The 25,481-nt window shown below is 33.7% G+C and overlaps 1 protein-coding gene across 1 annotated transcript; it reads left to right on the top strand.

Moving 5' to 3' along the window:
* Window positions 1–586: 586 nt before the first annotated feature.
* On the top strand, window positions 587–24,127 carry LOC143244668 (uncharacterized). The gene is made up of 5 exons (XM_076489766.1): window positions 587–1,175; window positions 10,214–10,265; window positions 12,574–12,772; window positions 15,029–15,138; window positions 21,251–24,127. The coding sequence occupies exons 1-5, from the start codon at window positions 1,162–1,164 to the stop codon at window positions 21,590–21,592; spliced, it is 717 nt and encodes a 238-aa protein (XP_076345881.1). The 5' UTR covers window positions 587–1,161; the 3' UTR covers window positions 21,593–24,127.
* The last annotated feature ends 1,354 nt before the right edge of the window (window positions 24,128–25,481 follow it).

Raw genomic sequence — 25,481 nt, 5'->3', positions numbered from 1 at the left:
TAGTAAAAGCTAAAACAATCGTTGTAGAAGGAAGGGAAAAGTTATTTCAACATTTAAACACGTGTGACTGTAATACTATAACAAATTGTATGATATATTAGTGTCTGTGTTCTTTCTAATTTAAGAAAGTATCTTTCGAAAAGAGGAAACAACTACAGTATCCAATGGTATTCTAAGGTCTTTCTTGTCCCAGGAACATTGTTGTAATTCGTCTTTTTAACTTTATTTTAAATCTTCTAAAACAAAATATTCTAGTTGACTATCTAGTGGAACTTAAGTTCCAGAGAAATACCTTCTCCCGAGACATATGGAGATTTACAATGAAACGCACGCATACTCATTAAAGTATATTTGATTATCTCAATGTGCAAACCTCACCGCTTTAAACAACTTGCACGGCTGTGTGACGTTTGAACAACCTGACTTGGGCTCGTGTAATGCTAGATTAACTCTTAGTACTGCTGGGAAAATAAACTACCAACGTCAGGTAGAAGTCAAATACTACTGCTCATTCATTGGATAATAGTTAGAAGTCACGTGGCATAAGATCCAGCTACCTCGCCGAGCACGTGCAGAATACACCACTAGGAAACCGCTACTTGAAGTAGTCGAATGTTGACTATAAGAACATCACGTCACGTGTGTGGATCTTAGTATCGATAGTTTTACTTGTGTGTTGTGAGTGTAGCGAGAGACAAATAAGTAATTACTGGTTAACTGTTTGTGCGATCCTCTGGTTCATTCAGTAACTAATCGCCGTTTTCGTGGAATAGAACAAAGAGCTGGTTTTGTGCTGTTTATTAACTTGTATTGGTCAGAAATTTGCTCAAGGCATTCATCTACTGAGTAAGGTAGCATACCTAAATCTGTGTTAAGTGGTAAAACTACGTAAGAGCTAAATTGGCGGCCACGTGCGAGTGTTCTTAACCCGAGACCGAAGATGCTTCGTGTCAACCGATAACCACTGGTCCCGTTGAGACCCACATCCACTGTCAATTACGTTAGTCTGTAAACAGTGTTAGTATTAAACCTTCCAAACTGTCTGATCGAGCCCTGAGTGTGCGGGCTGTGACGAAGGTTGAAAACGGTCTTGTCCTCAGGTGAAGCTCCCCGTTGCTGCGACACGGGAGAGAGATCTCCATGTTTTCTAGGTAGCGCCACATGTTTATAACCAAGTAAGTTGTCTTAGTGACGTATAAGTGGCTTAGAATCGTTATACAAGTGTATAAAGACTTCGTCATACAAACATATTAAACACTACGTCAATGAATTCTAAATAACACTGCTGTAAACGTAAAGATAACAATTTTTCATCTTTCAAATACGATTAACAAAAATTTGATACCTCAGTGAGGTAAAAGCTGAAGATACAAAGCAATCATTAATATGCATTATTTGAATGACATCTTTGTTAGTTAAGCGCAAATCTACAAAATTGGGCTACCTATGCTGATTTAATCGTAGGTATCGAAACCAGAGTTCTAACAACGTTATACGTTTCCACACCGCTGAGCCATTTGTGAGTTTTGGTTAAATGATTTTTATCTGCTGCTCATTTTAAGTATTCATGATTTATCGTTACTGTTTCTCTGAAGGGAATATTTCATTTTGTGTATTAACCCTAACTTTCATGTGCTGAGAAAATATTTTCTTCGTCTCAGCACCAAGAGACTTCTATTTTTTGTAATTCATTATAGTTTTATGCGTGTAACTTAATACCAATACGTATTTCTTTTCTAAATGATAATTCCGTACTTACAACAAGGAAAACAAAATTTCGTTTCCATAGATTTAATTTGCGCGTCATCCAATAGTTAAGAAAGCACAAGTACATTAGTACTTTTAACAAGGTTCAAGCTGCGGTCGAGTGTTTCTCTTATCATTGCTTACATTTCTGTCAGCTTTCAGATTAGGCTTCGTATTGTTTGGTTTCTCTAGGTGTTATGTTCAATGATGAAATTCTTTGTGTTTAAACTTTCGTCGCAAAATATCTGTACGTAGATTAAGAATATATAAGAGTCACAATTTTATATATTCTACACAGTTTGTGTTTGGTATTGATTTCATTACATTTTCAATATCTAATCTAACAAAATATTCCTCCTGTAAAATTATCGTTTCATATACAAAATAACATCTGCTTTTCTGAAGAAAACTACATGTTTACGGAAGGAAGCTTTCATGACAAGTTCCGTATACTGTTGCGCATAGTCGTTACAAATAAAGTGTATTTAATTATTTAACACGTAGATCTGGGAACGGCGAGGCCCTTAACCATAGTATAGGTAGTTGATGATAATGTGTGCGCACTTTATAATTATTCTCTCGCGAATAATTTTACATTTCTTTTGGAATGAATCGTACACTCCTCCTTGTTGAGGGTTAATGGGTGAATGTAATTCTGTCTCGAGCTCTGTAGCTCTAGATATTTTAATAACATTAATTTCACTCAAAATTATCCAGTGACCAGTGGATGCCAAGAAAATTATAGAAATCCTTTGTTCGGCCACCAGCAGTGAGTTGCCGTGCGGTCAGTTTGTCCCAACTACTAGGCAAAAGTGTAAAGCCGACTTAGGTCATTCAACTAACGCCGGATTTTCCTGAATGTTCCAGTATATTTTAAAAACGACTTTTCAAAAGGTCACTTACTTTGTCCTGGTATAGAATACTGTATTCTATGTTCCTGATATTTTCAAGCAGGCCCGGAAGGTCTTGTTAACACTGAGCGTGTTAGAGCAAGAGCAGATTATGTGTTAACTGGGACAGGAGATAATGCAGAAATCCGCAATTAAGAGATCATTTGTTGGCACTATTACCTTCTGATCCTTTGTACACTGCACCTCAGGCTAGACATTATAAACCTTCAGAAACTGGCAGCAGTGTCTCACTCGAGCCGACATCGTAAAGGTCGCAACAAAATGCCTAATAACCCTCTTGCAGTAAGTATGCTTTCTCTTGTCCACTGTCCAAACTTCTCACCTGGGGTAGACGGATTAGGTCGAGATGGCCTGCGAGTCTTTCAAGGAGGGTTGAAGGAGCTCTCTGAAGTCACGGCATGGTTCCTTTAAGGGCGGCTCTTGGCTCTGGTGAGTTGTTAAATCTTTACACATCGTGGGTAAAATACTTTAAGAAAAGGCTTGCAGTCCTTGTAAGGCGTTTCCTAGCTAACCCCAGTATCTTTTGACAGTTGGTTCACAGAGAAGTAGGTGGGTTGGAGAACCATTCTGGGAAGAAAGCGAAGAAAAGCTTCCGTTTCTAAATTTCTGAAGTATTCCTGTTTTGTAGATTTAGTTTCCAAAGATGTATGGTGTTTAATGCTATTCAGAAAAAAAAAAAAAAAAGTTCATGGCACTGCGAAATTTCCTGAAAAGATTTTCTAATGCTTATAACAATAATCAAAATGTTATATGAGAAACACTAACTGGTAAGAATATGTACGTACTTTATAATTGTTTTATGAATAATCTTATACTTCTTTTGGAACGAATGGTACGTTTCTTCTTGAGGCTTGATGAGCAAATGTAATTCTTGCTCAATATCTGTAGCTCCAGATATTTCACTAACACTCATTCCTAATTATTTAAAACAAGTGAAAAACTATGATCTTGAACTACCTAAGCTGTTTCCATGGTATCTGATATTGTGTTCAAAAGTGAAATCCTTGTTTAAACTTTTGACATAAAACATCTATATACAAATTAAGAAAATTCAAAAGAATTATATGCATTTAATTCGGTTAGATATTAAACAGTGAATTTGATCTAAATGTAGATGATTACTGTGAAAGAAATGTGTTTAATGGAAACAAGCTAACACAGTCGTGTGTTTATTTAGTAGATTAATTTCTACATTATTTATGTAAAGCTACTTATATATATATATATACACATATATATGCTTTAGTTAAATAACAATTACAGCATCTCATCAAATAACATCACTGGAAATAATCACAGTGTAACTGTTAATTCTAAAGCAGTTTGATTTTGATAAATTGCTAATTGTAGTCTTTGTAAAAGAGTTCTTTTTAACTGGCATGTCGTACAGCATATCAATCTACTGTCATCTTAAATAACTTGTGTAAGTAATACAATCGATTAGAACCGGTTCGTGCAGCATACTATTATTGGAACGACCGGACGGTGATAACTAATTTTAATAACATATTATATTTAATTGATCTTGGGCTGCAATCTAGGGAGAGGGAAAGATACGGTCGTTAACTTGTTTCTTCTTCTATTTTGTCGGTTTCTCTTAATACGAAGCTACAGTGTACACAACTAATTTTAAATCATTACGAAAATATCCATCCTCGTCGCTACTGGGTGCTGTAACATGATAATTTCACCTAAATATAGGAATTAAAACAGTTCATTCAAGTATAAAACAATGGTAGATATTGTGATATTCGATTAAATTTCTAAATGGTAATCAGTGGTGTCCTGTTTTAATTTTAACATGTTAAGAGGAGTATATTTGTGTTTACTAAACTATTTTGAGTTAATTCATATCTTTGAATTTCTGCATTCATTAAATAGATTTTTTGGGAACGAAAATACCCTTTAACTGCGATTCCTAGATCCATAACCTGGCTTTAACACCAAGGTTGATTACAATTACACAAGAATTACAACGCTAAAATAAGAGGTTCGATTCTTCTCTGTAGACACAGCAGATAGCTCGATGTGGCTTTGCTGTAAGAAAACAGACATTAAAGTTACTTTGGCTTTAATAACGGATTTTCCATAATTCAGCTACGCAGATTTCTAAAATAATATTCATTTTTGTCTATCATGCTAGAATTTTTAGAAATCGGGAAGAAAAATAAAATCTTACCTGATTGAATTATTATTTCTTTTATCACAATAAACATTTCTATTATTGTTTGTGAACAAAATACAAACAAATTGAAGGAAATGGAAGAAGATTGATGTCAAAGAATATGCATCTTCATTCATCCTGATTTTTTTGTATGTGAAATTGACATTTTCTAGTCTCAAAAATACGTGTTGTGGTCCTTCTTTTATGTATTGCGTTATGACATTTTGTGAAAAAATCTGAATGTGATGTTAAAAAATGGATATATTTTTCGGATTCATTGTACAGGAACTACTCTATAACACGTAAAAAATTTAAAACAATAAAACCATCACAGGCCTCTGTTAGTAATGTCAAGATTGCCCGCTAAATCGCATGGTCAGTGTCTTAGGTGTTTAGGGCGCTCGACTCGCAATATGCTCATCCTTCCAGTCATGGGGAGTTACCCTCAATACGACTATTCGTTGTTAAAAGAGTAGCTCAAGAGTTGGCGGTGGGTGGTGATGACTAGCTGCCTTCCATCTAGCCTTACACTGTTAAATTAGGGACGGCTACCGCAGATAGCCTTTTTGTATCTGCGCGAAATTCAAAACAAATCAAACAATCCGCTCAAATGACCTTAAACGCTACAAGTACATATGGACTAAAGTCTTCTTTCTCTCCTAGGTTTACTGTTTATTTAGCAAAATAAAAGATTTTTAAGTATCTTTGCAATGTGAGAAACAGGTGTTGAGTTTTTCGTGATGTTTTTTCAAGCTACTGTAGAACACTTGCTCTGTAATAATTGTCTGTCTTAATGTCAGTGCACCTTGTCACTAAAACTTCATAGCTATACGAGTGCTCACAGGAAAATCCTTAAACATTGTCGGACGGAATATTTCGATAAACGTAACTAAATATTTTCATCTAATATTTCCTGTAAACCAGCTTATCCTAACAGGATTTGAAAATATTGACTTAAATTATATTGATTCTTTGCAGTTGTCACCATGAAATTCAAACGCCATGTTCTGGACTTCAGTACTACTTTTAGTACTGCGAAACGGTATATCTCGGTTACATCCAGTTATCATTACATGCGCCGTTGCTGAACGGAGTATGTACATACACAAACACAAATGGATGTTTCGAAAGAATCGAATTCTATACATTTTTCTCATTGTTTACTTTAGTTCTCGTATGACATTATATAGCTTGGGTTAACGGATTCAGCACAGCATCTCCTAGAATTGTTATGTAGCAATCGGAAGAACATGTCTCTTTGAGGACAGTGAGAACGGAAGTATGCATAACCAGCGATACTGAGCTGCGAAATGACAATGTTACAATCGTTATCTGAAAAACGTCGTCTTTATCTCATGACACGATGAATTAGTAAGAAACATTTCTAGCATTCTTTAGTATTAGGTAACGCCATACTTCATGATTAGAGGGGTGTTTCGTACGTATTTGTCCGAGTTCGCTATGTTTAAAGTTAATATAAAATACATAAGAGACATGCTTGGGCATCTCTGCAGTTTATAGTCTCTTACCACTTTTACTGTTTGTTTTCGGAGACCACAATACTAGATGTGTTAAATACTTAGCTTGACTTGTTTATGTAGTAACGATGTAATATTATTACAGTTCTCATTTTGTTATTTGATTACTACACCAATCTAAAGAAACGATTTTATAAAACGTTATTGGCAACAGCAATGGGTTTCTACCTGTTTAATGGTCAGTTTGGTATGCTCTACATGTAAGTGAATGCATTGTAATTTAATATTTTTATTCACTTATTAGAATAGGCTTTAGAACGTAATATTTAATTCATATTGCTTCATCCAGAAAGAAACGTTACCACCAGTTTTATTTACACAGTTGGTTTGTGATATTCTAGCTTTTCGTTATTTTCTTTCCTTCGACGGTCTTTTTTTTTTTTAGTCTGATTACTGGTTAGGCAGATTTTTCATCGAAGTCTTAGCAGAATCATTGTTTATTACGAATTTTAATGATTGTTAACTTACAATGTGTCAGTAAAAATTCGTTACCATTTGAAGTGTAAAATAAATTTTACGATGGGTTAAACTAGCGTTGCTATCATAATAATTGCTTAGATTATTTGAACGACAGTCGAGGCCCCTGGAGGGTCAACGGTGATTTTTACGGAATTACAGCGGTGAAATCCTGTGTTTGATTCCCTGCAGTGGACAGAGCCCAAAGAGCTTATTAGTTTGAGTCAATAATCAGCAAACGAAACTGGTGAAAATATTTCTTTGTAGCGCCATCTAGGGAAACTTTTCCTAAATACACTAACCGGTGTTCTTTGACAATTCACTTCCGCATATTAGACAAACTAGCTTAAAACTAAAAATAGAAACGTGCTTTTTAAAACATCGGAACGAGTTTGAAATCCTAAATTAAAATATTTGGCTTTAGTTGTGGTCGGATAAAAAAGTGCTGCTTTAATGACAAACGAAACGAATCATAAACCATAACAACACACACGGTATAGTTACCTAAGTACGTTTGTGTAAATTCATTGTTCCAAGTATTTCACATCCAATCACACATAACGTTTATTCTTTCACTAAAATGTTGGTTGTGTCCAAAATGTCGACAGTCGCAAGTTAACCTTTTTTTTTCCGTTTAAGTCACGAATAAATTAGCACCTTGTCCTTTGTTAAGTGGGTGCAATAGCCTGATCCAAAGGACCGCTTGTTTAATCATGACGTCATCTTCAAGAGTATCCTATCGAGGGATAAAACACCTTTGCTATGTACTCCTTTTAGGACTAAGGATCGTAACAGATAAAAGAGATTTACAACAGTAGTAATCGCTGTCAAGCTAAATACACAATATTCAGTCGCGAATTTAATGATCCCATTATTTTTTTCACGTAGAACTTTGCTGTTTATTTTTTGCTTTGTTAGATAAAGCAAGTCTATATTTATTGTACTTCAGATCCAGGCCTAACTTTATCGGGTTTTGTATATACAATTTGATAGTTAAGGTTGTTATTATTTGAACTGTATGTTATAAGTGTTTAAAATTTATTTTATATCGCACAGTAGCTTCCTAGTGTCAACCTTTATACATAGAGATGCTTTAAGAAGAGATTTATTGTTGTTCACACTTGGAAAGTGAATTGTGTGTTCAGCGTTTCTGTACCTTAAAAAGATCAAAGGTAACCAATAATTAGTGAACTACTGTATGTCATTATGGTGGCTTTTTAGCTCAAACTTACATAATGTGTTCTGTTCTCTGCGGGTATCGAACCCCATATTTTAGTGGTTTAAGTCTGTAAATTTTGAAATAACCCACTGGGGGGGAAGCAAATTGTTTTGTATTTTAACCTGAATACTACAAATTAATAGCTAAGGAGTTTTATATATGATTATAGATTGTGTAGTTTCATAAATCAGCCGTCTATTTGTGACTGACCCATTTAATACTCGTTTTTTGTGGGTTTTTTTTCAAAGTTAACGTTATATAATATAAAGATAACTAAATCCGTAAACATTATTTGCGTCTAGCTATTTAAGAGTTGCCGACATCTATTCTGGTAGTTAGGTAATCTCAGAAAAAATACCGGAAAACAAATACATTTCTCTTCTTGTTGGCTGATAACATGTATCAGTTGTACTCTTGGCGCCATGTTTTATTTACTTTTAGACGACTGGTGACGACAGGAATATGTCTAGATGTTTAATAACAAATTTGTGCACGTAGAATTACGCCTTATTATATTCTATGCAAAAAGAAAAAATCAAAATGGTTCATAATGTTTAGCTTCATGTGTGTATTATAATGTTTAAGTATGATGAAAGAAGTCAAAATTTCATTGTAAAGTCAGTAAAAAGTTGACAGGACTAAAATATTAAAAGTATCTCAGATATTCATTTTATTGCTATTTCTTGGTCTTATTGCAAGACATATTTAGAATCTGTCCCTCTGCAGGTCGACCTTAGTTTCTTCACTTCAGGATATTTAACTTAAATCCGCAGGTATGAGTATTATTTTAGAAATATTGTTATATAGGTCATTAATCCTGCGCAACGTAAAAAGAAAGTTTATTAGAGATCAAATAAACGTTGTTTGTTTTCTTTTCGACAGTTTAAGGTCCTTCAACTACAGTAACATAAGAAGCAAACAAGAACTACGAAAATATTAATCGTGTGAAAGAGGGTTATGGCCAGTTAAAAATTCCGCAATATAAATAAAAGTAGCATGTTGGAACTATTTTCAGGTAACGTTCTCCCCCTACCCAGATTTATAGTCGTTGTTCTTCTTGTTCGTTGTCGAATTCCTATCATACCAAATGAAGTTCTTGAGTGTTTCAGCGTAGTTAAAAGTGCTTTGAGTAGGGCATCAAAATCTAACCCATTCTTCAGTTAACATTGCGCTAAGTCGGTAAAAAAGTCACGTGACTTCACCTGGCAGACGACACAGGTGTATCCCATTGACAGAGACTGCCGCTACCTCTCTAACCCTCTTCATCTTAAAGTTTTTGTTGTTGTTTTTTTTCCTTTTACAAAGTGTGTTTGCGTGTCATTTTCTTTGGCGTACCTGCTAGTTTAATACTCCATATTTCAAAGTTAGCAGTGGTCAAAAGTGGTGACCTCTTTATAGAGAAAAAAAGTCGGCGTGTTTTGTACACTCGCAAGGCCCACGTGGGCGACATTAATGGGCGCCTACTATTTACATAGACAACCATTCAAGTCGTACTCTTGGATCCTCAACATTTTCTAGGCACCGTGCCTATCTTTCTCTTTCCATAGAAGGTCTTTGTGCATTGAAGTATGTACACAAAACGTTTCGCAACTTTCATAATATCTGGACAACGTAAAAAAAATCTAAGCAAAGAAGGAAGAAACATCAGAAGACTAGAGTTATGAAAGCTTACTTTTTATTAATATAAAGTGAGTAACAATAACTCTAGATTATCGATCTGAAAGTATTTAGAAAACATATGAATTCAACCACATTAATAAAGAACGCTGACTGAATCTTGATAAAGTTCACATTCACTTATAATTCATTAAATAACTTGCGCTAAAATATTTTGCCAAAGAAACTTTGACATTTGCTGAGTTTTATATAATGCGAAGTATTTGACAGTACCTCAATTAAAAGCAGTTTAGCTTCTAGATACGAAGGAACATCGTAAGTCTGCATAGTTTCAAGCTGCGAATATTACTTCAATATAGATCGCGTTTAATTATGTATGATAATCAAACGGTTCTGTTTTTCTGGATGAGTAATTCGCGTCTCATTTCTGTTTTGTTGAATATTCAACAAAAATTTTCTACAAAACAACTCATTTGTACATAGTAAACGCTTTTCAGCTATATTTTAGGAACACAAAGTATCGTATCTCATTATAATTGGAAGTGTACTTTGTATTTTGTAGGTTTTTCCAAGTTGTCGTCCTGCTGCTAGTTTATCAACGTAATCTCCAAATGGTAAGTTTTTTGGTTTTTATTTGTCTTTATGCCACTTTAATATTTGACAACTGAAAAAAGATAACATTTTCTGTGTGACGTTGCCGCCTTCGACATTCCCCTTAACCGAATTAAGGTACGAACAGCTACTTTGAAGCCAAATCGTAGAAGTAATGGTTGAAAACTCTATGGACAAAACTAATAAAATAAAAACTATGTGAATAATGCATGGTAACAAGTCACCTGTATGCTTATTTCAAGGAATTGTTTTATGAAAATGATATAAACAAAATTGTGCAAGCTATGGACATAGTATTTACCGTACATTTACAATGCTTAAGCCAGCAAGTTATTTCTATTTCTGAGTCTTTTAAACTTTGATTAACGGTAAGTTTCTGTGAGAAATATCCTGTATGGATAAGCTAATAAGATTTAAAGTTCCATTATCCCCTGTATTTTCAGAAAGTTCAGACATTATTGGTGGATCTGGAATAACTTATACGAATCGTTTTATTTACTTTGAAAGCAAAATTGGAAATATATAATCATGAATAAATATCACAAAATACAAGCAGTTTGATATACAAGGAGATATTGCAAAATTTGTGATTATTTAATGAAAACCGGAATAATGCATCTTTCTTATCCTTGATTCCAATTTCTAAACGAAGACTCAGAAATGATTTAATAAAGCTATACTAGTGTTTATGTCTGTTTTGAGATATGCCACACCTATAATATTAAATCTGACAATTAAAATCTAGGTTCTAAATGTAATTTCTGTGCTTATGTGAAAAGTAGTTAATCTTCAGCGAAGTTATTATTTTCTTTCCTTACCAACCAATATTTTAATACAATATCGAAGTAACTATTTTAATTTGTAAATGTTAGTCTTGGACGATCACCAATTAGAAATTTGATCAGAATGAGCTACTTTTCGGAATTCTGGGTTTCCATTTCCCAAATGCTTATCATAGCAAAATGCTGCGTAAAGTTTGTGCTCAAATGTTAAAAAATAACACTTATCATTATTTCAGGATACAGGGAACTTGATCTATGTTAGTTTGCGTGTTTCTCAAACCAGACAGTGCGTACACGACCTTAGTCAAGGATGACACAAATTATCGTTTTTTGATTACAAGAATCGCAGACATTCCTAAAAGCATAGTATGCGAAGTATCGAGAGGCCTTGCTCTGATAAGTGAAGACCTCCCTCGAAGAAGGCTAATAGGTGGGAGTAAATTGATGAATGTTTCAGGATTAACTGTTGATTGAACAACATACATTGTGAAAACACGTTCCAAAAATGATGCCAACAATTTATAATAAGAGTGAGCTGAAAATAAACCTAAAAACATTTTCCCCGCCATTCACCATAATACCGTTATTATGCCAGGTTATTTATTAGCCACGTTACTAAGTATTTACCACAGAACGTTTTCCTTACGATCCACTTCAATTAGTAAGAAAGTGAATTGACTTATCATATAAATCTTGCGGAGACATAGGCTTCGTGATAACGTTATCAGTTTCAATTTCTTACTCTTGGAACCAGTGACTATTTGTTACTCAAGTTTGGTCTCGTTTTTTCTTTATAGGCTTGTCATTAGCAGAGCAACTTTGATCCCCCTTTTGTTCATCGTGTGCACTGTTTTTCTGTATCTTAAGGACTAAACAGAAACTTTTAATTTAACATACGACTGGGAAAAATTATTTATTTAAACACTTTATTTGTTGAAGTTTGTGATATACTTTAGCATTTAGGCAGATTAATGAAAGTTTTATTCCCGTACGAGTAGAATCATTTATTTAGTAAGTAATTGTTACGATCTTATCTCTTTACTGGAGCTGAGTTGACCGTCCAAAGTTTCACCACAAGAAATAATATGTCATTAATTTTCAAGTATTAGCTGAAATATTTCGTAATGTATTACATAGATAATTGTATTTCAATGTTATTTCCAGAGAAGAAAAAAGATTACAAACATTGTTGTTTCCTAAGTTACTGATATTTGTGTCTTTTGTTTTTATCAATATTTTATATTATCAGCTACGGGCGTATTTCTCTGTCAATAATATTTACTACGATGTTATATATTGTTTATTAATCTTTATGGACAGACTCGTATGGATATAATTTCTTCAACAATACTTAAGCTACATAATACTTTACAAAGTAATGAATAATTTGATCAAATTCTTGCTGTTGTACGTTGGTACTGTTAAATGTTTCTGTAAGCTTGGTAAGTAAGCTGGAATACAGTTGAATTTTTTTTTGTAAGGCTTTAATTCAGTTCTTGTTGTTTCAAATTATCTCTTCTTCCCTCAGGTGACATGTCAAGACACAGTGAAAGGCACTTTTAGTGCTGACACATTGAATGATATAATTCGGCACCAAGGGAAGCATGGTGTTGAACGGGAACAGAAATTGTACCATTCATGTTCGAAGCAATTTATGCAGTTATTCCCGAGAAAGAAAGGACGTCGTTATGGTGTTGACGCCGTTGGATCGCGAAATTCTCCATTTAGTAAGTTAACCATGTAACATTAGTTTTGCCATTATCATAATCTGTTGGTGTTAACAGAAAGATACTTCTATATTAATTCATGATCCAGGTGAAAAAAAACTGCTTGTTGCATTTCATAAAATTTATCCTTGTGCTGTTGCACAGACCTCGATTGTAAAACCGCCGGTTTCAAAGTTATTCCACCTGACAGATAATAGCCTGAAAATGACCTAAGAAAGTCGAAACGTTGTTCTCTGCTTTATTAGTAAAAGTGTTAATACCCATACCAGCCATCTTGAGATACATTTTTACTTCCAATGGGTTTCTCGTCATTACGAGATAACGATACTATTGTGAAACGCCTTAAATCTGTTGTGCTTTTAATTTGGACTGAAAATAATGTTTGCTTTTTTCGTTATGTGGTTGAATTTCAGTTCTCAGGTAATTTTCGTGAATATAAGCTTAATTAATAACATTTTAAATACGCAATATTGAAAGGAACAGGCCCTCATTTGTCGTGAGATAGGCATTAGGTCAAAGTTCATTTAGGTTGAATCTGATTCAATTACACGTAATTGTTAAACAAACGCTAAAAAAGCTTGACATGCTAAATGAAATTGATTTTTTCTGGATTTCAAAATGGCAAAATAGTTTGAAAACGCTAGTATCAAAATGAAGAAGCAGGTGTTTCAAAACACATGGTTTCATGTATACGCCTGTCAATACCATTTCAATGATATAAGTTGTTCTATTATGACCTTCATTTGAATATGAGGTCGTGTGTTACGGTGATTACTGAAAAAAATACTATAGTTGAAACTCCAATATTTTTTGTGGGCGATCTTAATAATAACTTTATATTTTTGTTTTTAATCAACGTAACAAAATGCTCAGCGAATACCTGTAATATTACTCACAGATTGGAATGAAAAGCTTTATACCTTATTGTTTAATGAAAAAAAAAATTATGCAGAGACTATATCTGGCTGTTCAGTTAATGATGTCTCGTACTGTTAGTGCAAGTAATTATGAAGTTGGCTTGCAGCCCATAACAGTTTTCAATCCACCTTTCAACCTTGTTATATTCACTTTTCATCAACTGCACTATTGTTTTCCTTATTATTATTATTACACAAAGCTTCATTCAAATTATGATATACTCGCCAAGGTTAATTGTTATTTATGCTTCTATAAAATATATATATCTGTTATAATAGTTTAGTGGTTTGATATTTGAGTGGTACCCCACTAAAATCAGGGGTTCGATTCCCCTCCGTGGACTCAGCAGATAGCCCGATATGGCTTTGATACAGTAAAACACACACGCACACATAGTTTAGTGATATATTTTATTGTTCTTATACATGCTGGTAAGTTATAATAAAATAAATAGTTGATTTCTTAAATACGAAACGAAGCATACGGTTGGATAAAAATTAATAAAACAATTTAAACTTTTGAAAACAGTATACAGAAAGAAAAAAAAATATATTCTAATTGACAAAAGTTGCTTTTCGATCTTTTTCAGGAAAAATACAAATATAAACCTTTTGCGGGGGGAAAAATGGTCAACGTGCTATTATCCTTTATTCGAAACAGCGACCGTTTTGCTGTAAGGAGAAAGTTCACGTGCTACCTTGTATCCTTCATTAACATTTCGAGCTCCATTTCACGTGAACGTTGTATTCAGTGTTCGCAGACGGAACTAAGCTGTCTATACCTTTTGTTCAGCGTCTGCTATATTTGTGTAAATCGCGAATAATGTTTGGTTTCTAACTACGAATTACTACCTGCGAACGTAAGACTTCATAATATCAGGGGACCGGGTATGCCGTTCTAGTTAGCATGTCCTACTGTGAAAGTGAAGGTCTGTGGCTAGTAAAAACGCTGCTTATTCGCGCTCCTCACTTTCGGGAAGTTGATTCGTTACAAAATTTACAGTGAAATACCACTATTCAATTAAGAGAAGTCAAACAGTTGGGGAGAGGTCCTGTTGACTGTGTTATCAATAGTGCCTATTAGCTGAAAGTTGGGACTAGCTCAGATAATCCTTTAATACCTTTGCGTGAATTTCCCAAAAAAGCAAATGACATGCAAGTTCTTCAAGTAACACTTGAAGTCAAAATTGCAATTACTTTTGTCAAATACACTAGTTTGAGAGCATTTCTAATATTAAACAAACTGATTTACATTACTAAATTGTCACACTATTATTTATTAATTAACAAAAGTTTGCTAAGTATGTTATTAACAACTAGATATTTCTGTTTTTCTCAGCGCATGTACTCATCAAATCAACCGTTATCCGAAACCGTGACGGAGTTACAATTCGAAACAAGGACGGTTTCTATTTGTGTTTCAAGCAGAATGGCAAGCTTGTTGCAAGGGTAGGTATCAATGAAATATTATTAGGTGTTTTTTTTTTAATTACATTGTACGTCTAATATATTTTATTATTGTACCTTCTGTTTTAACTTCCTTTTTTTTCTTCTGTTCCCCACTGATACAGCGGTAAGTCTACGTATTTATAACGTTAAAATCAGGGGTTCGATACACCTCGGTAAACTCAGCAGATAGCCCAATGTGGCTTTGTTATAAGAAAACACACACACACACTCGTTTTTGTTTTCTCATTGCTTTAAGATTGTCTGTTGATTTTGTATTCATTTGAACCTGGGCCTGGCATGGCCAAACGTGTTAAGGCGTGCGACTCGTAATCTGAGGGTCGCAGGTTCGCATCCCCGTCGCGCTAAACATGCTCGCCCTTTCAGCCGTGGGGGCGTTATAATGTGACGGTCAATCCCACTATTCGTTGGCAAAAGAGTAGCCCAAGAGTTGGCGGTGGGTGGTGATGACTAGCTGCCTTCCCTCTAGTCTTACACTGCTAAATTAGGGACGGCTAGCACAGATAGCCCTCGAGTAGCTTTGTGCGAAATTCAAAAACAAACAAATCATTTAAACCTCTAGAACTTCCTCTATGCGTTCAGTATCAAAAATCGCATGTTCATTGACGTTCCCTGATGTGTGTGATCTATTTTATTTCTTAACCGCTCGTTTAGTGTTAGCAAATAATACCTTAAAAAATAGTATTTATATCAAGCTTAGAACGCATCGCCTTTTAGCGAGCCGATGAATAATGAGACGTTTGTGAACTCTTTTCATTTCATTGCTGATTGTGACCAAAGTAAAGAGAAATATTGGGAAACCTGGTTTCAACTTGAGAAATGTTATTCTGAATTGAAAACTTACATGATACGACGCATTGTGAGCCTTATCGTCCATCTGCACCTGGCCCGTTAGTCTCACAGGATTGATTTGACGGGGAAAAACCCGTCCCCGAAAACCTGATCACCATTTTCTTCTTGCCTTCAGCAAGGGCTCGTCGAAGACCACCTAACATTCTATGCTTAACTTTACTGAAGTCTTGGACGTGCTTTGAGCCGTTCCCGAGCGATTAAAGTGTGAGCGTGTTTCACAAAAGAGGAATGTATGTTTGCTGTCGGTGAAGAGGACGGGGCGTGATCTGTCAGGTTCAAAGTGAGGTTGTCACTGAAGACATCTTACTTTGTCTCCGGGCTTCTGGACGGCCTACCTAAGCAAAAGGTATTCATATTAGGCCCGGATTAGGCTTCGCTTAGAAGCAAGTGCCCCAGGCCTGGCAGTATCATTCACTGTAAGAAGTTCACTTCACAGAAACAGTGGCTGACAGGTAGAAAGTTGTTTGGAAAGAAATATATGTGTATAACCTCTCCCACACTGTTGCTCCAAATTATTGTACTGAACGAATTCTCCTGTGGACTAACAAAATGTTGTAAAGGGTGTTAAGTTCATCTTATTCCTTTGAGATGTTTAGCTTGTGTGAGTTTGAACAAAGACAGAAAACGGTACCTAACAAAATAAGTAAAAACTTGAGTGTGTGTACTAAACAAACTGATTGTTACCACTTTGTGACCTAGCTGTCCCTTAAAAATTACGATTATTTCCATTTATTTGAAGCAGCGATCGTAGAAATAGCATATTGAACTTTGTTATATTTTATAGGATGTATTTTGTCAAGCAAATATATATGTATTTAGGCTCTCATCGAGGTGTTTAGTTTATAATAATAATGCACATAGTTGTGCTATTATTTTAAATTATCATTTTCCTGGCTCTCGGGATGGTGTAGCACAGTCTCTGGATGAAATGTGAGCGTGCTCACTTTTCAGAGAGACTGTGTGTAATGCACACTGAATAACCGCATGTCTGGTTTGAATTTCATTATGTTTTATTGAAACTGTCAGTGCTAAAGTTAAGCACACAATGTAAAAACTCGACTATAAGTGAGCATTCTTAAATTTCTTTATTAATATTTAAATATAAATTTATTCATGTGACAGTGTTCATGTGTTGAATACCTTTCTTTAGACTTGTACATGTGAGAATACTCTTGTTGTATACCTTTCTTTACCCGTATGTACCCGGGTTTCATTGTGTTGTATGCCTTTCTTTACACTTACATGCGTGAGCGTACTCATTTGGTGTATACTTCTCGTTAAATTTATATACGTGATAGTGTTCTTGTATTGTGTTCTTCGTAACTTATGTTCATTATCATGAACTATAGTTTAAGGTGTCATCGTACGAGCAGAAGCTTGGCCATATCATCACATAGCTTATAATAGTATCTTATGACCAATCTGATCTTAAAAAGAAGTTGGATGAATTATGTAATTTTCTCAATATTTTTTGTTCTTGTTTAAATCCTACACAAACAAAACAAGAGTCAACGGTGAAATACATATTTGAGTCTTTGCTGGGTTGGTTTCATTCCGTTGGTAATTGAGCTGTAGTTCGAAATGTTTCGATTACGGTGATTTGACAAAGAAGGAGTTACTACACCAATTAGAGTAGCAGTGAAGTAGTAATTTTCCTACCAGAGCCAGTGTTTTAAAATTTACGAACACACGAAGCTCCCCGAGTAGAAAAATGCACTGGTCTTTCAGGTAATAAGGACAAGTCCGAAGTTGTGTGTTGAGATGTGGTTAAAATTATTAAAATGTATGTGGTTGATAAACAAATAGCTAAACATGCGACATACATTTTGACTATGTTTTGATTTACTATTTTAAGAAGTTCAATGAAAGAATCTTTCAAGACGTATCTGCTAATATGCATATTAAAAAATACATCAATTCTGTTAGGCGATATTTATTTTTTATTCAGTGTATATCATAGTCAGTTTTAACAATTTTCTTTATCAGTTACATACTCAAATATGCAATGTTTGTGTATTCAGTTTTTACAGTTTTCGTTTCTTAGTTAAATTAATATGGTATTAAAGTTTTGTTGTTTTCATAATTTACGCTAATCCTTTTAGACAGCATTGGTATAGTATTCAAGTTTCGATTTCCTCAAGTTTTTCATTTTATTTGCGTCGTTATCGTAATAATGCAGGAAATTTCGATTTCCTTACAATTTCTGTTTGTTCTGTTCTTTTATACTCGTTAGTGATATGAAACTTTTATTGAAGTTTCAATTTTCTCATAATTTCTGTTCATTCTATCTCGTAACATGAACTACCTTTAAGGTGTCATCAGTTTCTCATAACTTTTGTTTATTCTGTTCGTTATCATGAAGTATAGTTTAAGTTGTTATCGTAAAAGCAGAAAAAAGGTCATTATTCTTTTTTGTGCTGTATTCTTAACTAATTCTATTGCACATATAACAATTGGTTTAGATGCTAGATGAAGGTTATATAAAATAAAAATGGAAAGTATGCAATTTTCCAGTAGGATATTAAATCATTGAACATTTAATTGTCTAAAGTTCCTACAGCTGATAATGGTGGATTAACATGAGAAGTAATATTAAAGACGTACCAATCTATCCATTACTGTACTTTCGAAATCCACGTAACTCGACAAAGTATATCTTTCTTTTGGTATCGTACTAAACATGAAATATGAACTCACCACATGTAATTATAAAATCAAAAGCCACTGATTTTTTATCAGTTTTCCAAGTCTTTGAATATCATTCCAGAGATATGAGCACATTTTAAATAGTTATATATATATGGAGATAAGCCTTTTTTCGGTACAATATGACCGTAAACAATATTAAAGGTTCTGCATAAATTATGATTTGGTTTGTTTTGAATTTCGCACAAAGCTACAAGAGGGCTATCTGCGTTAGCCGTCACTAATTTAACAGTATAAGATTAGAGGGAAGGTAGCTAGTCATCACCACCCAACGCCAACTCTTGGGCTACTCTGTTACCAATGAATAGTGGGATTGACCGTCATTTTCTAACGCCCCCATGGATGAAAGGGCGAGCATGTTTAGTTCGACGAGGATTCGAATCCGTGCTCCTTAGATTACGAGTCGAGCGCCTTAACCTACCTAGCCATGTCGAACTACATAAATCATGAAAATAAAACATGCAGATTAAATAGGATGTCAACTCTTATCCGTATTTTGCGAGTTCGCATGTACCTTAATTTACATTGAGGTATTTATTACCTTAATAAACATTAATTTAAATTGAGTTTACAGAAGACAAGTGACACCTTAAAAATGTGATAGTTGAAAACATTTCGTGTTGTGAATATGTTAAAAACCGGGTTTCAATACTCTTGGTCAACACAGAATAGATAGCCCACTGTGTAGTTTGTTTTCCAACAAGCAAACAAATTTTACGAATATATAGAGCGTAATTCTTATTTCATAAATATAATGCTGGATAAACAACTCAAATAAATGCTGATTAAATTAAGATTGTATTTAGTTTTAAAAATGCATTTAAGAGGCATTCGTCTGCCTATTTGAGATTGTTTACAGATGGCCACTCGGTATGTCAACGTAGATAACGTAAGAAAGATTTGCACTAACAGATACTATAGTTTATTTTTTTAAAAAAACTGAACTTACAGGTACCGGTTTCTATGTGAGAAACGTATGCAATAATAGATACCGGTTCGTACATAAAGTGTACACTACCAGTTACTGGTTTCTATATAAGAAATCTCTGCACAAGTAAATACTGGTGTGTACGTCAGGAAGATCTGAACTAACAGATACCGCTTTCTGCATGTACGAAACCCGTTAAACCATGACTGTTAAACACGTAAGACGCACATGGAACCTAGAATTATAGATGGAATCCATAAGAATCACCATTAGCAATTTCAGCACAACTTCGTCAATTATTTATGTACTAAATTACCTGTAGGTTAATGGTTTTGTAGGTTTTCTAATAACACTAGTCGCATATAGCTTTTGAACATATATACCATTACAATAGTAAGTAATCTCAATAATTACTGCTGCTCTACTCTACATGTTTTACAAATAAAACTGGTTATTTCACACAATCCTTTATTTCTTTGCATCGAGTGTTGTAACAGGAAAAACAAATTACTATTATGATACAATATGCTGAAGCCCCACCAAAAATTAATGGTATAAAACATATGTGTAGTTTGAGAATTAAAGATAGATTTAGTTTGAAATAAATTAATAAGTGTTCGGCATTTTAGTTGTTATAACTGTTTATACACAAGTGATTACTTTGTTAAGACTGGAATTCAGATACAAGCAATCTGAAAGGTTGAAAAGCAAAACCTTGGATTGAGGTTAACGTTTAGTAGGCGAGGGATATGACAGATGTAATGTGGTTGAAATACTGTTATTATACACTCTTCTACATTTTGAAAGTTAGTAAGGCAATAGACAGAAAGTGCGAGTTTTCTTATAGCAAAACCACATCGGGCTATCCGCTATGTCCACTGAGGGGAATCAAATTCCTGATTTTATTGTTGTAAATCCGTATACTTACCGCTGTCCCAACGGGGGATCTAAACAAAGAATTTAGTGCATGAAAATATAATATGCCTAATGTCTAATAAAGGTATCATTTAGTGCAAATTATGCTTTCCCGCCTTGTAAGAAGGCACTCACACCGTAGTTTTGTATTGTGTAGTAGGTCCAGTTGCTGAGGTAGACATTGAGGACCTTCTAGTACCAACTTATTTACTCAACTTTTCTCTTAGGTTTTTCTGTCTCTGTATAATGGCCCTAGTCCAAGTTTGATGTTTTTCAGATTCATTAATACTTAAACTGAATGGCACTATCCAGTGTTTGTACGTATGTGTGTATAAATAACTGCCATGAACGTATTAGTTAATTCAGCACCCAGGATAATTTAATGGCTCAGTAACAAACTGCTTGGGTTTTCAAATTGTAACTTTTGTTTTCTCTTGTGTAAAATTTGCAAAAAGAAAAAAAGTATTTCGTCAACGGTTTAATAAACTTCGATGTAAGATTTTACTTAGCGTGAGAGATACTTAATAAAATAACCATTTGTGATTTTTGTTCTTAAATATTTAAATCCAGGTATGACAAGATTATCAATATTTTTTGAAAGTGAGAAAGTAGGAATTTCACCACCTGTAATTTTTCTTATCTGCTTCCTATTGTTGGTAATATATTAACTGATGTTCTGCTAATTTCTTTCAGCCTGAAGCCCACGAAAAGCTTAGATGTCTCTTTAAGGACGAAGAAACAGAAGGTTATGTTAGGTGGAGATCTCAGTGGAAGAAAAATTGGTACATTGGCTTTGATAGACGAGGAAATCCACTGAATGGGTTATATAACAATCCTAAAAGCGTACACGATCAAAAGTGTTTCAACTTTATAAAATGTTCCATAAAAAGCTGCAATAATTCAGATTTGGAGCATTCTGAGTCTGCAGTTGGGCCAACTGGTCATTTTGACTGGTCAATTTTAAATGAAGATGTAAGGCATGCAAGCCGAACTAAATCGATATTTAAAATATATTTAAGCAGCAAATCTACTTGAATTTTATTGCTTGAGTAGGAGTAAAAACAGAGTTGTAAAACGAGTCGGTAGCAGGGCTGAACAATGAAACCATCTTTCTTGTCAAGAACATCGTTTTACTTCTGATTCAAGGAATGTAGTGAATCACGAAGTTCGTGTTATTTTGAAGGAATAATTTATATGGAAATGATGTTTGTGCTAAAATTCAGCGGTTTTGTAACTATATGTGCATTTACACATTGTGATTTACCGTAAGTGAAAAAGAACATTCTATAATGCTGAGATTTCAAACTATTCTTTCTTCATCTGCTGTCAAGATTGTGCCCATCTCGAAATATTCCAAACATAAAGGTGTTTCTAACAAAACTGTTCCGGTGTATTCTGATAATGTCCATATATAAAATGAATATATGGCTGGTTATTGTTCCATTACAGAAACAGCATAAAATCAACAGTCTGTTCGAATCAGCGGTTTCATATTTAATCGTACCAGTTGTGTTATGGAAACTACAGTGATATTGTCACATTTTCCTTTACCGTGGCACTGAATTTGGATAGAACTTTTTTCATAGTTATTTTCGAATTGTAATCCTTTGGCTTTTATAGGTAGACGTCAACGCTCTAAACGATAAATGTGTTACTCATTTAAACACATTTTCCTTTGAAAAATAGTTTAGTTCAATTAGTATTCTTTCATGAATGATGATAAAAATGTTAAAAAGAAAACCTAGCTTATACAATTTAAATGTAATTATTACAATCAATTTAAAATAATCGAATGCAAAAAATTCCAAAGAAGAACGATAATAGTTTCAAATCACTTAGAAACCTTAACACGTTCCTTAGTTGTTTACATGAGGATCTATGTACTTAAATATGATAATCTTTAATTCTAGGTAGAAAACTTAACTCTGTAAATTAAGGTAAGCATAGAATTGTTTTGATGTAATGTTTTTATTTATGTTATTAAGTGATATAAACTGACTTCGTTCTAGTTTTAATAGCAACTGCGCAAAAGTTGTATACTATCAGATGCTGATACATTAGTCTCCATGATGTTTTATTGTTGCTCAATTCATGAAATCAGCTTATCCTATTACCATGGTGCCAAACTATTTAGTTCCAAGCCAGTATGTTTTTGTATCACTCGTATGAGGTTACAGAGGGCGTCGTCATGCCCTTACGAAACATTGTAGTATTTCTAGAAGTTTACGAGTATTTCTTTATGCGAAAGGTTTTGATTTCCTTTTTATTCGATCATAAAACTGGGGAAATAACTCTGTAACTGTTTATTACTGTGAATGTAGGGAAAGTTAGTTGTTTTTTTATTATTTGTATTAGATTATTTGTTCATGCATTAATTTGGATGGTTTGTCCCTAAATTCACTCCCCACCCCCTGTTCTAAATTTTCAAATAATGCCAATTCGTAAAGAAGAGATGCTGCTAAAAAAAGTGCTTTAACCACAGAACGAATGATCGTGTATTTATTGTATAATATTGTCAAGAGTCACAAAAAACGCCTTTCTTTAGTTCTTTGTTAATGTGTAAACAAGTATGTAGGCTTAGTTCAGTCTACAGCCTGAGTGTACGTTTCGTATAGTATTTATTATTATCATTCCATTTATGAATGGTATCATTAATGTTTCTGAGTAATGAAAAAATACAAATCAACCAAATGTTCATAGTACAGACAGCAACGTTAGAGAGAGAGCTGTACGAACTGCAATGTTATTACTGACAAAGTTGTTTTCAGTACAGGTTTTGGTGTTGTTATGGACAGAGCTGTGTTTAGTGTAAACTGCAACGTTGTTACAAACAGCTGTATTTAGTAGAGACTGTGAACTCGTTACAAATTTAATTTTAGCGTCAGATTTTTTTAAAAAGCTATATAAACTATTTTTAATTTTTGTCTGATTTACTAAAAATTATAAATTAGATTTATTTAGAATTTTTTAATGATAACACTAATTAAAAAATCTTTGTTGAAAATTTCCCTATAATCTGCTAAGGTTCATGAAATTTCAGTTTTATTTGTAATTTAAGAAGTCAAACTACTGGGACAGTCGTGAATACATCTGTACAAGTAACTCAATATTTCTTTGATGTAAAATTATTTTGAACATTTTCGGTTTCGAATCTCGATTGTAAAATAATAAGAAGAATATAAGTAAGAATTTTCATAGACAAGTGAGTAATTGTCAAAGTCTATATTTGGTGAAACAGATGTTTATTGTTCCAATATATAATGTTGGTTTCATATATAAATATGTGTGTGTTTGAGCGTGTGTGTGGAATATATACGCCAACTTGAATATTTTTTATTAACCCTGCAGTTATAACAAAGCAGATATACGGCACTAACTGTCAAATTGTAATATTGTGTTAACATAGAAAATTCTGTACTAAAACTTACCTTTTTTTAACCAGCAAAGAGGGATTTGTTAGTGTATGTTATAATTCTGTTCATGGTTACTTGTACATACGCATGTAAATATTGTTGATATATTTATTCAGATGTTTTATATGAAATAAAAATGGTGTCTTCCTCTCTGAAATGCAGCCTTCGTCTTCTTTCTTACATTTTTGTTATTTCGCTGTGCATGTTGTATATTCGGGAAACGAAATAACCTTTGCTTTTGTTTTTTTAAACAAAAACTTGAACAGTTATTTCGTCCTATCAGAAGACGCTTATTTAATAATGTGTGAGTGATGGGTTCAAATCCCGTCACCGAATATGCTCGCCCTTTCAGTTTTGGGAAGGAGCGTTACATATGACAGTCAATTTCACTTTTTTTGGTAAGACTCAAGTGTTAGCGGTGGGTGGTGATGACTAGCTGTTCTCTCTTTCGTCTGTTACTTCTAAATTAGGGACGGCTAGCCCTGAGTAATTCTGCGCAATATTAACAAATATCAAATCTTCATTTCATCACTTTACTGTTTTAGAAATATTAGAGATGTTCTCTCCTTTTTTAAAATGAATTTGATACTAACTACTCTGTTTTGTATCCAAGTTTTTATTAGCATAAAAATCTCCATACGAACAACTTTAAGAAAGTCGAAAACATTAAACGTAAAAACGGTTTACGTCACTTTGAATAATACATTGTACTAGAACTGCTATAGCTGTCTTCATCAGTTTGTCGTGGCGTTTTAAATTATAATTTTGTGCCATATTCAAGTATACTACTATGAAAGACAACTATTTATAGATGCTTGTATATGCGAATAATTATTACTCGAATGTTCTTGAGAAATAATAAAGAGCTAGCTAATAATTACTTAATAATGCATGACATTACATATTTAAATGTAATTTATAATTCTATATGAAAGTTATTTATAATCATGTCAATTTTAATTTCCTAATAGAAAAAAGTACTTAAGTTAGTTTCAGCAATTATTAAAAGCTGTATCAGTTTTAAAATAATTATTAAAACCAATATTATTTTCAAATGTTCATAAAATTGCAGCTTAATGTAAAGGAAAGAAACTAGTGAAATTCATTTTACTATCTATTGTAATCCTGGCGCAGATACCCTAGTTGCTTTGTGCCATAAAACACCAAACCAACCAACCGTTATAATCCAGATTGACAGGGATATATCCAAAGTTAGAACTCGCGACAATAGCTGTATAAACACGTTACATGGCTTAAAATTTAAGCTACATTTAAAAGGCACAAATACTGATTAATCGATGTAAAATCGAAATGCTACATCAGTAGACATTTATGGAATATATCAAACATGTATTCAAACTATTTAAATCATGTTTATTTCTAAATTTTCTGATATGACACAACTGCTTGAATATTAAAGCAATATATTTTTATAATGCTGCATTTCCTGAATTTTTTTTTCTCTTATGAATGTCTTTTGGTGACACAACTGCATGTCTCCGAACTTACAA

This window comes from Tachypleus tridentatus, chromosome 2 (assembly GCF_004210375.1).
Source record: "Tachypleus tridentatus isolate NWPU-2018 chromosome 2, ASM421037v1, whole genome shotgun sequence".
Lineage (NCBI taxonomy): Eukaryota > Metazoa > Arthropoda > Merostomata > Xiphosura > Limulidae > Tachypleus > Tachypleus tridentatus.
Note: the sequence above shows the minus strand (reverse complement) of the source record. Positions and strands in the feature narration are given on the sequence as shown.

What these genes read in the sequence shown, in the direction of transcription:
- LOC143244668 (XM_076489766.1), top strand. An exon ending in ATCAACGTAATCTCCAAATG is followed by an intron (nt 10,266 to 12,573) that starts GTAAGTTTTTTG and finishes TTCTTCCCTCAG; the next exon opens with GTGACATGTCAAGACACAGT. An exon ending in ATCGCGAAATTCTCCATTTA is followed by an intron (nt 12,773 to 15,028) that starts GTAAGTTAACCA and finishes TGTTTTTCTCAG; the next exon opens with CGCATGTACTCATCAAATCA.